Source organism: Festucalex cinctus, chromosome 5, assembly GCF_051991245.1.
Source record: "Festucalex cinctus isolate MCC-2025b chromosome 5, RoL_Fcin_1.0, whole genome shotgun sequence".
NCBI classification, from domain to species: Eukaryota; Metazoa; Chordata; class Actinopteri; order Syngnathiformes; family Syngnathidae; genus Festucalex; species Festucalex cinctus.
The window spans coordinates 20,189,033-20,202,758 of record NC_135415.1 but is presented as its reverse complement, the minus strand read 5'-3'; the positions used below and the strand labels follow the sequence as shown (position 1 = coordinate 20,202,758).

Below are 13,726 nucleotides of genomic sequence, written 5' to 3'. Positions count from 1 at the left end.
ATGTTTTAATCAAATACCAAGTGCTGTTGATAAGACAGCTGGGCAGAAAAGGTCAACAATCTTGATTTACTGTATGAGAAAGGGGTGCCATCTGCCATAACAGATAATCATGCATTACAGATGTTATGCGCTGAATTTCAGACTGTAGATATGAACATCATGGCAAGACTTTAGCAGAATCAAGTGGAGTGGAACAAACCTTCACAAAGTTTACAAATAATAGTAGAGGTTTCAAAACACAAACACTAGCTATAAATTTACATAAAAAATACATTTACCACAACAAGCTATATACACAAACAGAAGTAACACAATGTCACATTATAAAGATTTTTATTGCAGGCAAACAATACTATAAATATGTGCACACTATATAAAACAACATTCTTTTATACAGCCTCTCTGGATTTCTAACAGTCAGTCTGAGTCTCAGATGACAACGAATACTTAATGCAGTCAGTGGACTTGAGCCACCGACTGTTGCCTACATTCAGGATTTTTTTCCCCCTTTCTTTTTAACGTACATACTTACAGATTTCTGATGCTCACCTACTGTAGACTTATGCACATTGAAGAAATTGAGAATAATTCTGAGAAAAACAAACGCCACTGCACTCTGTGTCCCTCTTTGTGGTTACTTTGGGCTTAAACTACTTTCAAGAAGGCTTAAAAAAAAATAAAAATACTTCTGGGAAAAACAAACAAACAATGAAAGTGTCCAGGAACCAAGAAGATATATGTAAATACCTCAACTTTTTTTTTTTTTGAGTTTGTTTAGCCTTGTCTAATCTACTCTGACTGGACACAAAGTGTCAGATGGGCATCTATAAACAGCTTTGTCAAAACGCTTATTGTTTACAGTCAAATAATATTTGAAGGCTATGAGACAGTAGCTTGTTTTGCTTCACAACTTGACGGCAAAGTACTTGGAGTGGCCCTTGGTGTCATTGCTGTCGTTTCCTCTCTGACTCTAAACAGAAATTCTCAAAGGCTTCTTCGATCTCGGGATCCATCTCATCGTCAAAGTCGTATCTGTGAACACAAAAGGAAACATTTTGGTTTTCTCAGAATTTTTACGGATGCACGTGGTCTTGTTGTGGATAAGGTTAAATAAACATAACACACAGGCACTCCCAAGCCAATCCAATTGCATTTTGACTTCTACGACAAGCCTCTTATGAGCTGCGTGCTTCCGGTGACGCTAGGATTGGAAGGTCGAAGTCGCAAATCGGCAAACTACAGCCAACAAGCCACATACAGCCGACAACGTTTTGGGAAAAGGCCTGCTGAGAATTGGCATTATCTTGTACAGTCTTTGTACCCAAGAATTGATCAGTAAAATGTGTTTATTTATTTATTCATATTTTATTTTTATTTTTTTTTAATAATAAATCTTAGTAAAATAAACATACGTGTATCAACATTTATTATTTATATATTTTATTAAATTGATTAATAGTGATTTAATTACACATGATACAATTTAAAAAGCGTTTAATTAATCACAAAAAAAAAAAAAAAAAAAATCACATTAATCATGTATTAACAGTAGGGGTGTTAAAAAAAAATCGATTCGGCGATATATCGCGATACTACATCGCGCGATTCTCGAATCGATTCAATAATCGGCAGAATCGATTTTTTTTTTTTTTTTTTTTTTTTTTTTTTTTTTTTTTTTTTTAGGATTCACACCTTGAGCATGGAAGAATGTTATATGAACGGCACATTAAGCCTTAATATTTTTATTTTAATGCTGTTCAAATGTGAAACAGATTGCAAACTGTTTATGTACAGTGGCTCACGGTTATAAGCCTCAAGTTTTAGATAAATATATTCATACAAATCTTACAGTGTACATGTACAAATTTACTGATAGTATTTTCTAAATTTGAATGGAAAAAAATCGCAACAATCGACTTATAAATTCGTATCGGGATTAATCGGTATCGAATCGTGACCATTCGTATCGGGATTAATCGGTATCGAATCGAATCGTGACCTGTGAATCGTGATACGAATCGAATCGTCAGGTACTAGGCAATTCACACCCCTAATTAACAGGTTAATCACACTATTAATTTTGACCGCAAATGATCCTTTAGCTGAGAGCGGATGCTTATGTTAAAGGTAGCACAGGTTGTGTTTCGAGTATTAAACACAATTACATGCATTAAAGTAAAGCATTTAATAAATGTTTGCGTTTGACATTCAGAATATTTTCCATCATTTTTTTTCCATTTTAAATTATGCAAGTAATTATCTGATTAGAAAAAGGATTAGTGGGTTGAGTGGATCAAAACATGTTAAAGTTCTCATAACATTAAATGTTGAAAGAATTAACAGGTGCTCCTCAAATTTAGCGGGCAAAAAAATAAATAAATAAATTTTAATTAAGCAATTAATCGTGATTAATCAAAATTCTAAGTTGTGATTAATCTGATTTAAAAATTGAATCGTTTGACAGCTCTAATTTAAACATGGAGGAATTATTTTATTAAAATGAACTATTTTACATCAACATTTTAAACAGATTTTCTTCCTTTTACCTGATCTAAGAATAACCTGTCCCACCTATGCATTTAAAAAAATGGGATACATGTACTTACTCATCATTTTCAGTTTCATTTTCCCCACCAACATCACAGAAGTAGTCTTGCCGTTCCATGATTTCCTGGTATTTCTCAGCATATTCTGTGAAAGCAACATATTCCCACTTAGCAGAGATTTACTTATCGCTTACTTGTACATAGGAAATATGATATGCCACATTTTTACCTGGGTCTGCTGCTGTAAAAGGAGTTCCGTCCTCTGTGTAGAAGGTGGGCTCATTCTGTCGGAAAAAGCAGACATAATTAACGAATAAAAGAGGAGCAGTCCAGTACATGTCACACTCACCATGAAGTAGTTGGGGTCATTGTCGGGCGTAGCGTTGCTGGTCACTGCAGCGCACACTCTTCCCCAGTCACTGGACCTCAGCTCTACTAGCTTCAGAAGCATTTGTCGGACATCCCTGAGGCGGAAAGTAGACTTTCATAATGCTGCTCCGCTATCTGGTGCTGCATCCATTGAAACCACATATTGAGCTGCTTACAAACACACCTACTACATGTGGCATCCAGTACAATAGTTTCTATCCTCTGGATCAGCTCTTCCATGAACGGGTCTCCCCTTTCTTTCCAAGCATCGTCCAAGGCGGAACCTGTCAGCTTGAAAAAGTGGAGGAAAAAAAATAAATCATTATATTTGCCGACTGCTGATAAATTCAATCGTGCAAAAAAAAGTGAGTAAGTCATTAAAGCATTTGAACCTTGAGCAATTTGATAGCACAGATGATGTTTGCATCCACAGGACTGGAGAGCAGAGTGTTCAAGAGGTCCTTCAACGCGAGCAGAAGAATATGAGCTCGAGTCAAGGTTCCTTTGCCACTCTTTAACTAAACAAAAAGAATGAAACACCGTTACACACAGTCTGTTGACTAGTTAATCGCATGGCACATACACTATTAAAAAATAATAATTAAAAATTTCACGAGATTAGAACCTTTTAACTGAATTACGACTTCTTACCTCCAGATGAAGATAGAGCTCTCCAAGAAACAGTGCGAACGCATGGAACTTCTTTTGTGTGCCAGTGTCTCCTTGTACAGCCTCATCTCTCTGCTCAAATTCTTTTTGACACCTGCAACACACAATGCAATGCTGTTGTTGTATGGGGGGGGGGGGGGGGAACTGTTAACTACCGGGGACTGTATCGTAGAAGTGAATTTTATTTTACTTTCGCAGGAGCAGCTGACGAAAGTTACCACTGGGTGGGCTGAGGTTGAGATGATGCGACAGGTAGTTACAAAGTCGTGCGCCCGTGTAAGCGAAGTTGGGAATGGCGGTGGACTGCAATGAAGAGGACATGAAATTAGGGCTGCTTGATTATGAAGAAAATATTAATTATGATTCTAATGGTAATAATTGAAATCACGATTAGGATGCTCATTAATTATTTTTTTTTTTTTGGGGGGGGGGGGGGTACAACAACAAAAGAAAATGTTCAAATCAAATATAAAAAATATTAAGACAAATAAAATTCTTTGAAACACTAATTATCCAAGTTCCTTTTGGAGGAAACTAAATTATTAAATGTGTTATTTTAAAATAAAATAAAAAGGTGAAAATGTAAAAATTTAAACAACACAAACAACTTAAAATTAGTATTAATAATCTCTTTATTATGCTAATTTTGTAATTGTGGAGTATAATAATTGAAATTGTAATTGAATTTCAGTTAATTGCACAGCCCTACATGAAATCACAAGAAATTTTGGGTACACATTTAACTGCGCCAAATGTTTACAGTTCACTAGAGCAGTGGACCACTTTAAAAAACACAAAATGCCACATGCTTAAATTGTGCATAGCCTGCAATATTATTGTGACGAGAATTTAGATCGGTGTTATCTAGAGAAAAATCTAATATATGCAATCTACCGGTAGCTCATGAGCATGCAGACACCTAATATAAGGTTAAAGACAAAATAGAGCTATACCAGGCATGAACAGCCATACCTCTGTGTAGATCAGGTCCACCAGCTCTGCCAACAATTCCACTGTAGTAACGTAAGAATTAAGGACGCTTGTTATGTGTTCAACATCTGACTCAAACATTCCAGGTGAGGAGCTCAGGTGGCAAAGGAAGTCCCGCACCATGTCGGCCAAGGACGGAGCGTTGAAAGTCTCATCATTGTCCTCATAAAAAGTCTGGACCTTAATAAGGAAAGGCAAGAAAACATGAGTGAATTTTGACAGTGTTTTAAAAGAAAACATAAATAAATAATGGCCTGATCATGCTACTTACGTCATTTTGGTACACAGCAGTCGGGAAAAACTCTGGAGCACTGGCAGAGAGCTTGGACGACTCGACCAAGGAATCCAAATTATTACACCCCATGGACACAGAAGGACCGTTGGCATTTACACTGTTCTGGCCTACACTCTGTCGTTTACTGTCTGGAAGTAGAAGATGGGAGATTGGTGACACAACTGAGTAAAACTCGATCTCTTGTACTAGCTTTTATAGTAAATCTTACTTATATAATGTCAATTACCAACACAAGTAATCTTAAGCCAGTTTTTTTTGTTTTTGTTTTTTTAATAATAAGTCATATGTCTTATGTTCCTCACAAATCAACCATGGAATCGTTTTCACATTGTGCTCCATATGACATGAAAACAGCCTTGTAGAAAGCCATCATGAAGGCATTCATGCAAAACATAATGGCCAAACTGCCCATTTGTAAAGGCAGCAATTTATCGTAATGTTGGAAACTTTTGACCCAAGAGACATGCTTCCAAGCTGCAAATATTTTGCCGTAGTCGCCTGACTCCTCAGGCTCATTTTGTGCTAAATTGTTAAACATTTGAAATTTAATTAAGAATTGTGGTTATATACCAGTACATTGCTTTGACAAATGGTACATTTTTTCCCCTCCAAGAGGAAACATTATTTTATATATTATTAATAATATAATTATATTATATTAATTAATAATAATTAATATAATTTTTACATTATCTGTTAAGAAAAATATATATTTAAGAGGAAGTTGGCGCAAGTTGGAAGATGTTATTTATTATTTTTCACAAGTGCTTTGAGAAATTAGTTTAATTCATTCCATTCATTCCACATAAATCAAAAGAATAGGCAGGTGGCCATGTTCTTCTAGGTAAGGAACCATATGATGCTCAGGCTTCCTTCTTACTAAATGAACGAAGTAAACGCCACAGGATCTCTTTGTAGATGTGCCAGTTGATCGCTTGGCTCACACTTAAGAGGGGAAAAAAAAATGCAGTTTGAGTTTGAAATATGTCTTTTGTAACTCCACTCCAGTCCTGGAACTTTCCTGACACACATCATATGTTTCTGCACTGATGAGTGAAAAAAAAATATTTAACCTTTCTGGTGATTTTTTTTTTTTTTTTTTAAGATGTGGCACAGCCTACGGAAAAGGCACAATTGCATTTTTGTACAAAACATAGCGGATTTTGGACTATGTTGGACTGACAGTGATTTTGCAACACTGGTCACCTGACCACAACACAAACTGCCACAGAGTTATTATCGTTCTGTGTGGGATTTACTTGATAAGTCATCTTTGAGAGGTGCTTAAACATTAATTATAGATATTAGCAAACGTGTGCTTTTAATTTGAACCTACGTCATCACCTACGACACGACATAAAATGCTAAATGCTAAATTAGCTCCATTCGGAGTTATTTTTGGCTCGCTCGTGATGACACTTTCACATTTGGACGTGGCGAAAGTCGTTTGCCTTTAAGTGAAGTGAATACTTAAGTGGCATGTGTTTAAATAACAGTAACGCATGTTGGCCTACGGTAGTGTAACAAAACAGGTGCAAGAACATGGATTCAAATATGAAAGCCAAAGGCTAACTAGCGTTAGCCATCTGTATGTAGCTCCTTACCACCGCCGCCACCTGCAGCGCCATTTTCAGTGGCCGTGCTAATGTGGCTGTCCCCGGGAGCTGGGTATGTTCGAGGCTGTCTCAAAGGTTCCCTTTGGTTGAAAAATGTTACGCGACTGTCGCTGTCCCAACCTGTACTCGGGAGTGTGGCGTCTGCTGGAAGATTTCGGCTTCTCCCTGCTCCGGGAGCTCTGTTAAAATTCTCGTTCATGTCCGGCTTCCTTTTTCAGTTTTAACCCTCAGAAGAAAACATCTACAGGCAAGGAGGAAAGTCCGTTTTTCCGAACAGATCCTGGTTGTTTTAACGTGCTACTTCTTCCCTCGGTTAGTTGGCGTTTCGACCATTATTAACTTTTTGGCCCACTTCCTGACAACAAACCCGTTGTTGTTTTAATATTAGATGGTGAGTTGTCGTCATCTGGTGGTGTGGAGTGGAAGCTCAGTAAAAATATGTCTGAAAGTAAGGTGGAATTTACAAAAGCCAGGGTTTTGCCATAAAAATAAGACTGTGATCACTATTTTTTTTTTAAATGGCTAGACTATACTGTATGTGTGTACCGCATTGGGATTTGGACACAATGTTAGAGTAAGCCTGCAAACGGATTATGAAATTGACCTCTCAGAGACCTCATTGTTAATTATGGTCCTTCCTGTTGTTCCGATACCGATACTGGTATCGGCAGAGCTACCGATACTGCATTAAAACACTGGTATCGGTATTGGTGAGTACTCACAAGTAACATGCCGATACCATTAATTCCAACGCTATCCATCCATCCGTTTTCTTGACCGCTTATTCCTCACAAGGGTCGCGGGGGGTGCTGGCGCCTCCCTCAGCTGGCTCTGGGCAGGAGGCGGGATACACCCTGGACTGGTTGCCAGCCAATCGCAGTAATTCCAACGCTAATATAGGATTTTGGATGCAGCATCTTGTGTTTTGCTCGTGCACAACATTCACTGGTATGCGACATGTTCACTGCATGCCCATCTAAGATATCCTATTGGCCCTTGAATGCTCTGAACCAACAGCAGGACAGCTTTTTCATGTTGAGGAAAAAAAAAACCTTAAGTATCTGTATGGTATCAGTATCGGCCGGTACTGCAAAGCTGGTTATAGGTATCGGGGGCCAAAAATGGTATCGGAACAACACTACTAACTATGGGTGGAATAAGTGCTTAAATAGTGTCTATGCAGAAAACCTTATGACATTGAAGAGTTTTCTATGTGACGTTCTTTGTTATGTAACCGAGCAAACATTTGCCCCACAGAATATATTCTGAAGCATCTCTCCCACCCGGCGCTCATTCGGTAGCGGCCCACTACAAACATGTGTTGCACCAGACTCAGTGTAAGTATTCATTAGTTGTTTTCAGCCTCCAGCCATTTTCCACTTGTTTCCCAAAGCTGGATCGCATTATGCCACAGTGAATTCCCGCGCCAAAATGCAAGGACCTACTTTGATAAAAGATTGCAGCAGCTATTTTCTCTTATTGCTGTCCCCCATATGCCAGCGTCCCGGAGGAAGTTTGAACACTTTCAAGTGTCTGGGGAGTGCACATGATGACAAACGACATTGGTGATAATGGTGGAGGAGGGGGTTCGGGCACAAGTGTCTCTGCTGATGGACCGCGTTCCCTAAAAGGCCGTTTTTCATTAGCTCCATTTAGGTTATTTCCCTGGTGCCTCATTATACAGTATCAAGAGTCATTTGGAATGAATTAAAGAAAATTCAAGGCTACTCAGTGGTTTAATGTCATTTAGGGAGTTAAAAGAACCCCCCCCCCCCCACCCCGCTCCCCCTCCTGCCCCCTGTGAACATGTATTCAGTAAATTATCTTGAATTTACTGCCTACATTGCACTGATACAGTAAATAAATACCATTCCACTGCACAGCAGTATTTCTTATTCCTTCAGTCACCATGTTAAGTCATTTGGAATAAAACAGTGAATGGAATTGGAAGTAATTAAGAAATTACTAGAGGTCTTCAGTTTACAACGGAACCAACGTATGACATTTTGAGATCAGTGTGCAATTAACTTGTTTGTACAGTGCAAGAATACGCTATCACCAGAACTGGGTCGAGTTCGCCAAAAATTACACTCAAGTAAGAGTACTTTTACTTTCTGATGACTAAAGTCTGTCTATCTATCTATCTATCTATCTATCTATCTAACTAACCATGAGGGCAATGTGCGTCCCTGAGTAACAACAGTTGAGACTACTCCTCTATACCTTCCCAGAGTTCCATAGCTTCGCCAAGATAGATATTCATCGGGACAGGATAACAGGATACAAGGCCCGGAAGCTTGTGGCGTTAAGTTCTCCCTGCACTCTTTTGGTCTGGCATCAAGGCATCTGTCACTGATTAGCACGCTTGTGCATAATGACTGAGGGAAGTGGGTGGTCAGACGTAGGTCATGTTGCTCGTTTCTTGTGTGTACGTCTCAGCAACCAGAAAGCATTCAAGGCCAGGGTGAGTCTTCAGGTTTTTCTAAATTCATATTTTCAGCCGGTGCTTCAGTGTCAATATTCACCATCAGTCAATTCTGCCTACATCTACAAACTGTATCAGTTTATCGTTGACTCCCTCCCTCCTGTCTTGTCTTTATGTTTCCGCTCGGTTTGGGAGATAATCATTAGAAGCAATGGTTGCCACATGGATTAGCCAGCCTTCAGACATTAATGGTTGCCTTGTCAGCCATGCAGATAAGGACTCACATACCGTGACCTGAACACTCACAAGTCAAGAGTGTGGGGTGAACACAACAGATGGGATGCAGAGGAGAAAAACTGTATTTTATTTCCACTTGATAGAGATCCTATAAAAAAAAAAAGTAAAGAATGCCAAGGAATGCTCACATCGTGTTCCCCTCCAGTTAAATAATCACAAAATAAATAAATCAGTACAGTGCAGACAAAACACAGGCGTTAAGTAATTGAACATTTTCTTTGTTGTTGTTCTCTAGTGTTTAATGATAAACAGGACATATTAGATCACCCATTTGTCTGCATCTACACTTGCTTATTAGCTGGGAAAGTCATGTTTATATTTGCCATTTAGCTCCTGTTTGGCACAGAAATAAGATAAATATTGCATCCTGTGCCACAAGAAACACATACAGTACACACTCTCCTCTCAAATAAAGTACACAGTCTCAGTTCTTTGTCAGTGTTAGTGCCTTATTTCTAAGATTTCCTAGTGAGAGTCTTCACCTTCAGGAGAGAATGCCTCTCTTTGCCAGTGCTGCATTTTGTCCTTTTTCCAAAACATCTGACGATGGGCTCACGCCATGATTGGAAGGAAATGGGTGGCCGTGTTTTTCCTGCGCGTTCTCTTCCCTCGCACGGGCCTCCCGTGGATGTTGAGACCCACAAACATCTGCCGCTTCTTGTTCTTCCACTCGGCTGACGCATATGTGTTGTAGCCGTTTTCCTCGATGCGCTCCTTCAGGGTGCAGTCAATGCCAAACTCCCTCTAGAAAAATCATGAGACACCACCATGTGTCAATTCCTCGTATAAGACAGTTTCATGTGCAAATCTATAAGGTTTGTCCACGCAACTACTCTTAATATACAGTTAAACACCCCTAATGTTGACAATTTCTGGGAAAATACACTCCAAAAACCCAAACTTTGAACTGTCATTAAGCAGAACATTAAATAATTCATTTCAGAACTCAAGTTTTTGCAGCACTTATTTAAAAGGAGTCGCCTCTACATCAGAAGAACATCAGAAGAGAGAATTAATCAAGCCAGCTTTCATTATTGTGTCAATAAGAATGTTTGGAGGGGGAAAAAAAAAAAAAAAAAAAGACGTACCTGCAACTTAACTTTTCATTACGCCTTCATTATTATTATATTGAATATTTTAAAAACCAAGCATTCCACCGATTAATCAAGTAATTGCATCAAAATTGATTTTGCAATGTTCAACATCAAAACTAAAGTGTGTATGTGAGATGCAGATATTGTTTTCGATCACTGGGGTCAACATCTAAACAGATGTATGCAAGACTTTGAATGTTTGTGGCTTTAAAAGGCGGGGCCTGGCCTGGTTAGTGACATTTGCATCGGCAAATGAAAGTTGTTGGTTGTTAGCTTAGACTATCCATAGAACTTGTGTATGAACATATTACATGCTTCTTGTCAAAAATGCAAATGAAAGTGCACCGACGGCTGTGTTGATGCTTGATTGTTTGTGGGGGCGTTACAATACATTCTAATTAGTGTTGTAGGCTATATCACCGTAAATGAGTGAATATCTACACTACCTTGTTTTGGCGATTGTAGACGTGCTGTTATACCGTATGCAAGTTCTCCTTTGCAGTAGACAAATTGCGCTTTGTTTTCTTCTTTTTTAAGTTTGAGAGGAGCCCCAAGTTTGGGCATTCTCTGTCTTTTATAGACTCTTTCCTCCTGGCTTGCCGCCATTGCGCCAATTTATTCCTACGAGGAGTGGTACGTGTGTGGGTCTGCAGTAACAATAGTCTGTGTGGAAAAAGAATCCCTGTAAAGCTCTGTGAATTATACATTGATTGTTGAAAAAAATTAAGACAGAATATAATATTTAAAATGGCTAATTTGTTTCTGCACTTGTAGCTATGACTTTCAAGAATTATGTTAAAATGTTGCACGCAAAAAGGTTTTCTAGTCACGGGTGAGCCTATGCTGTCTGCATGGAAGTCAAGCCACGTACTATACTAACTCTCCATTATTGCCAGTGAGAGAACAGTTTAAAATCTGATTGTGCTTGACCTCGGAGTTCGCTTTAGTTGTGATCCAATTTGAAGCTCTCTTCAGTTTCCTGTATGCACACTTGACGAAATGTAACTGCAGGGAATTAACAGATAAGATCTTTTTTGATAAGTTCAGGATGATGTGTCCAAAAGGATCTAGATGGGACCTCTGACCAGCATACTCACCGCTCCATACAGCTCCCCCTTTCTGCTGATTGCCAGATAGTAGTTGCTGTTCAGCCCTTTGATAGCCACCACTCCCACGTCCACCGATGTAATTTCCAGAATACCTGCAATACAGCAACAAGAGCATTTTATTCATAAGCGTCCCCGTTCAGAATGCTGCCATGGAAACATATGGGAATTCCCTCTCCGGCCTACAAAGACAAACCTCAGACGGCAGAGGATGTAAATGCTGTCAATGTTATCCTGCTGCAGATAACAGAAGAGGACAATGCACATTGTCTGTCACCTGCGCCATATTAGCTTCTAATGAGTCTTTTTTTTTTTTCCCTGCATATCAACAAAACTACACAGTAAATTATGTAAATTTTAATCTAAATTGAGTCTATTTGGTCCTACTCTAAATAAAGTAAATTTTCCAGCTTGTTTGATTCTGTTTGCATGGTCAGGTTTCTAAGTCTTTACGCAAATAATTCAAGGTTCTCAACGAATGTTAGTGGGGCTAATTTATACCCCAGCTACGTGGTCTTTCTACAAGAGGTCAGAGAGATATAACTTCCCAATGTGTCCTTTGACCACAACAACTACTTGTCTCATTCTCTGCTGGCAGAGAATGAGACAAGTGTGTGTGAGCAGAGCCAACAATGAGCATGTAGGGAGGAACTTTAGGGGATGAAAAGTAAATTAACAATTTTTGGGTAGGTTGACACCAGCTAGTAAAATTGGAACATTGTGCTTAAAGACCTTGTAAAGTGAATTCAGAGATTTGTTTCTTAAGAGATTAGACATGATTGAAGATAATTGCTAAAAATGTGCAAAGACTGAGAACTATTTAGTACTCAATTGTGAAACTTTTTCAGTTTTCCTGATTTTTGCGGGGGACGTGGGGCTAAAACCATGCCACGTTAGCAACATCCAACCTCTCCGTACAGAATAGCGCAATCCTCGGAACAGTTAAGATCCCGCACATGCCTGTGGTAGAGGACCTGAGCTGATAAAAGTTGGGTATCACTGGTGTAACGGGCTCCTTAGGGTAATGTGAAGACAGTGTTAACGGATTCTGGTTGAACTGGTGGTTATGGTTGGGCAACAGGAAACAAACGCCAATCAATGTAATGTGCTCGGGAAGTGGCTGTTTGGAGTTCCCGTGATTTGTTTGATGTCGTGACTGCCTCCCACACTTGACTAATTCCTTGAGCCGCTGCACCCTTGCATGTGGAGACACCCATCACGGTGAAGGGGACGGCACCCTTTGATCAGCGCCACTCTTCTGTCCGATCACTGTTTGTATGGCGCTCGCTTCCACTCTAGTCCCTACTACACCCTGTTCCGGATCTGATGCTGGAAGCTGTGTCCTGGAGTGGACAGTGGAAGCATGCAGGTGTGTCCCAAAAGAACAATCCCTCCCTTAAAAGCACGGTGGCTTCTCTCCTTGTCCGCGAGGTCGTGACTGTATCAGTTTCTAGTTCAAACAGTGGCACCTCAGGGCGATGAGGTCTGAAGCGGCAAGGCAGCGGCGGGGACTGTGACACAACGGCCATTGAAGATCTGAGAGGAGCTGGTTTCTGTGTGGAGATCAGGTGTCTGGGATGAAGTGAGGATGTAAGACAATCTATGGCCCGGTCTGGCTGCTCTGTAAACATGGCAGGGATGAAAAGCAAGAGAACAGAGGAGGACAGTGGAGCCATGACAGTGAGACTGGGGGTGGAGTGAGGATTAGAAAAGGCTGTAATGATCACTGATCAAAGTCAGCCACCGGAGGCAGGGGCGAGACAGCTTGTATATACACTGGCTCGCACGCACACGCATCAATGTGCTCGTGTATGCTCATTGCTCAACATTGAGTACACCTGCACAATTTGATGAGGTTTAATACAAGAGCTATATCACAAATATAAAAAACAATCTAATGACAAACATTAACTCTTTGACTGCCAAAGACGTTTCATGATGATTAGTAAAATTCCAATGAATGGAATGCGATCTTTCATTTCGTAGCCACATTGTATATGTAGTAAAGGCAAACAATATTCTTTTTGTCTTGAAAGATGAGTTAAAATGCTCAAAAGCGGCTGGCACTGTGGATTTTTTTGTTTTGTTTTTATAACGCCTGGCAGTCAAAGAGTTTTAAGCACATAAGCGTGCCTTCTTATGTCATGTAATGATGTATTCTTACTCCACTGTACAAACTAGTTCCTTGATGTCCAATCATAATGCTGAAACCATGGATGTCAAAACCTTCGTAAACGAGGGGCCCCCTGGACACCAGTGGTTTCTTTCTCCAGGCAATTCCAAACTGTTGCAATGACATTGGCCAATATTTTTGGAATC

At 39.6% G+C, this 13,726-nt stretch overlaps 2 protein-coding genes and 1 long non-coding RNA gene across 4 annotated transcripts in view; 1 reads left to right on the top strand and 2 right to left on the bottom strand.

Annotated features, from left to right (window-relative positions):
* Window positions 1-316: 316 nt before the first annotated feature.
* paip1 (poly(A) binding protein interacting protein 1) lies at window positions 317-6,871 on the bottom strand. 2 transcript variants are annotated; one of them, XM_077520757.1, is made up of 11 exons: window positions 6,606-6,871; window positions 4,846-4,997; window positions 4,557-4,754; window positions 3,775-3,887; window positions 3,567-3,678; window positions 3,308-3,433; window positions 3,100-3,206; window positions 2,896-3,010; window positions 2,776-2,830; window positions 2,607-2,691; window positions 317-1,032 (listed from the first exon to the last, which is right to left on the bottom strand). In XM_077520757.1, the coding sequence occupies exons 1-11, from the start codon at window positions 6,682-6,684 to the stop codon at window positions 945-947; spliced, it is 1,230 nt and encodes a 409-aa protein (XP_077376883.1). In that variant the 5' UTR covers window positions 6,685-6,871; the 3' UTR covers window positions 317-944. The 2 variants fall into 2 exon arrangements, with proteins under 2 accessions (XP_077376883.1, XP_077376882.1); XM_077520756.1 differs by having other exon boundaries at window positions 6,474-6,870.
* LOC144018537 (uncharacterized) overlaps window positions 6,256-13,726 on the top strand; it is a 27,134-nt gene continuing 19,663 nt past the window's right edge. The window contains exons 1-2 of the long non-coding RNA XR_013283460.1: window positions 6,256-6,876; window positions 7,743-7,822. This is a non-coding gene — a long non-coding RNA (uncharacterized LOC144018537). The remainder of the gene's footprint in view (window positions 6,877-7,742; window positions 7,823-13,726) is intronic.
* LOC144019276 (fibroblast growth factor 10-like) overlaps window positions 9,254-13,726 on the bottom strand; it is a 7,427-nt gene continuing 2,954 nt past the window's right edge. The window contains exons 2-3 of the mRNA XM_077522233.1: window positions 11,399-11,502; window positions 9,254-9,951 (exon numbers count right to left, since the gene is read on the bottom strand). Of these exons, the coding sequence (XP_077378359.1) occupies window positions 9,760-9,951; window positions 11,399-11,502 (296 nt within the window). The 3' untranslated portion in view covers window positions 9,254-9,759. The remainder of the gene's footprint in view (window positions 9,952-11,398; window positions 11,503-13,726) is intronic.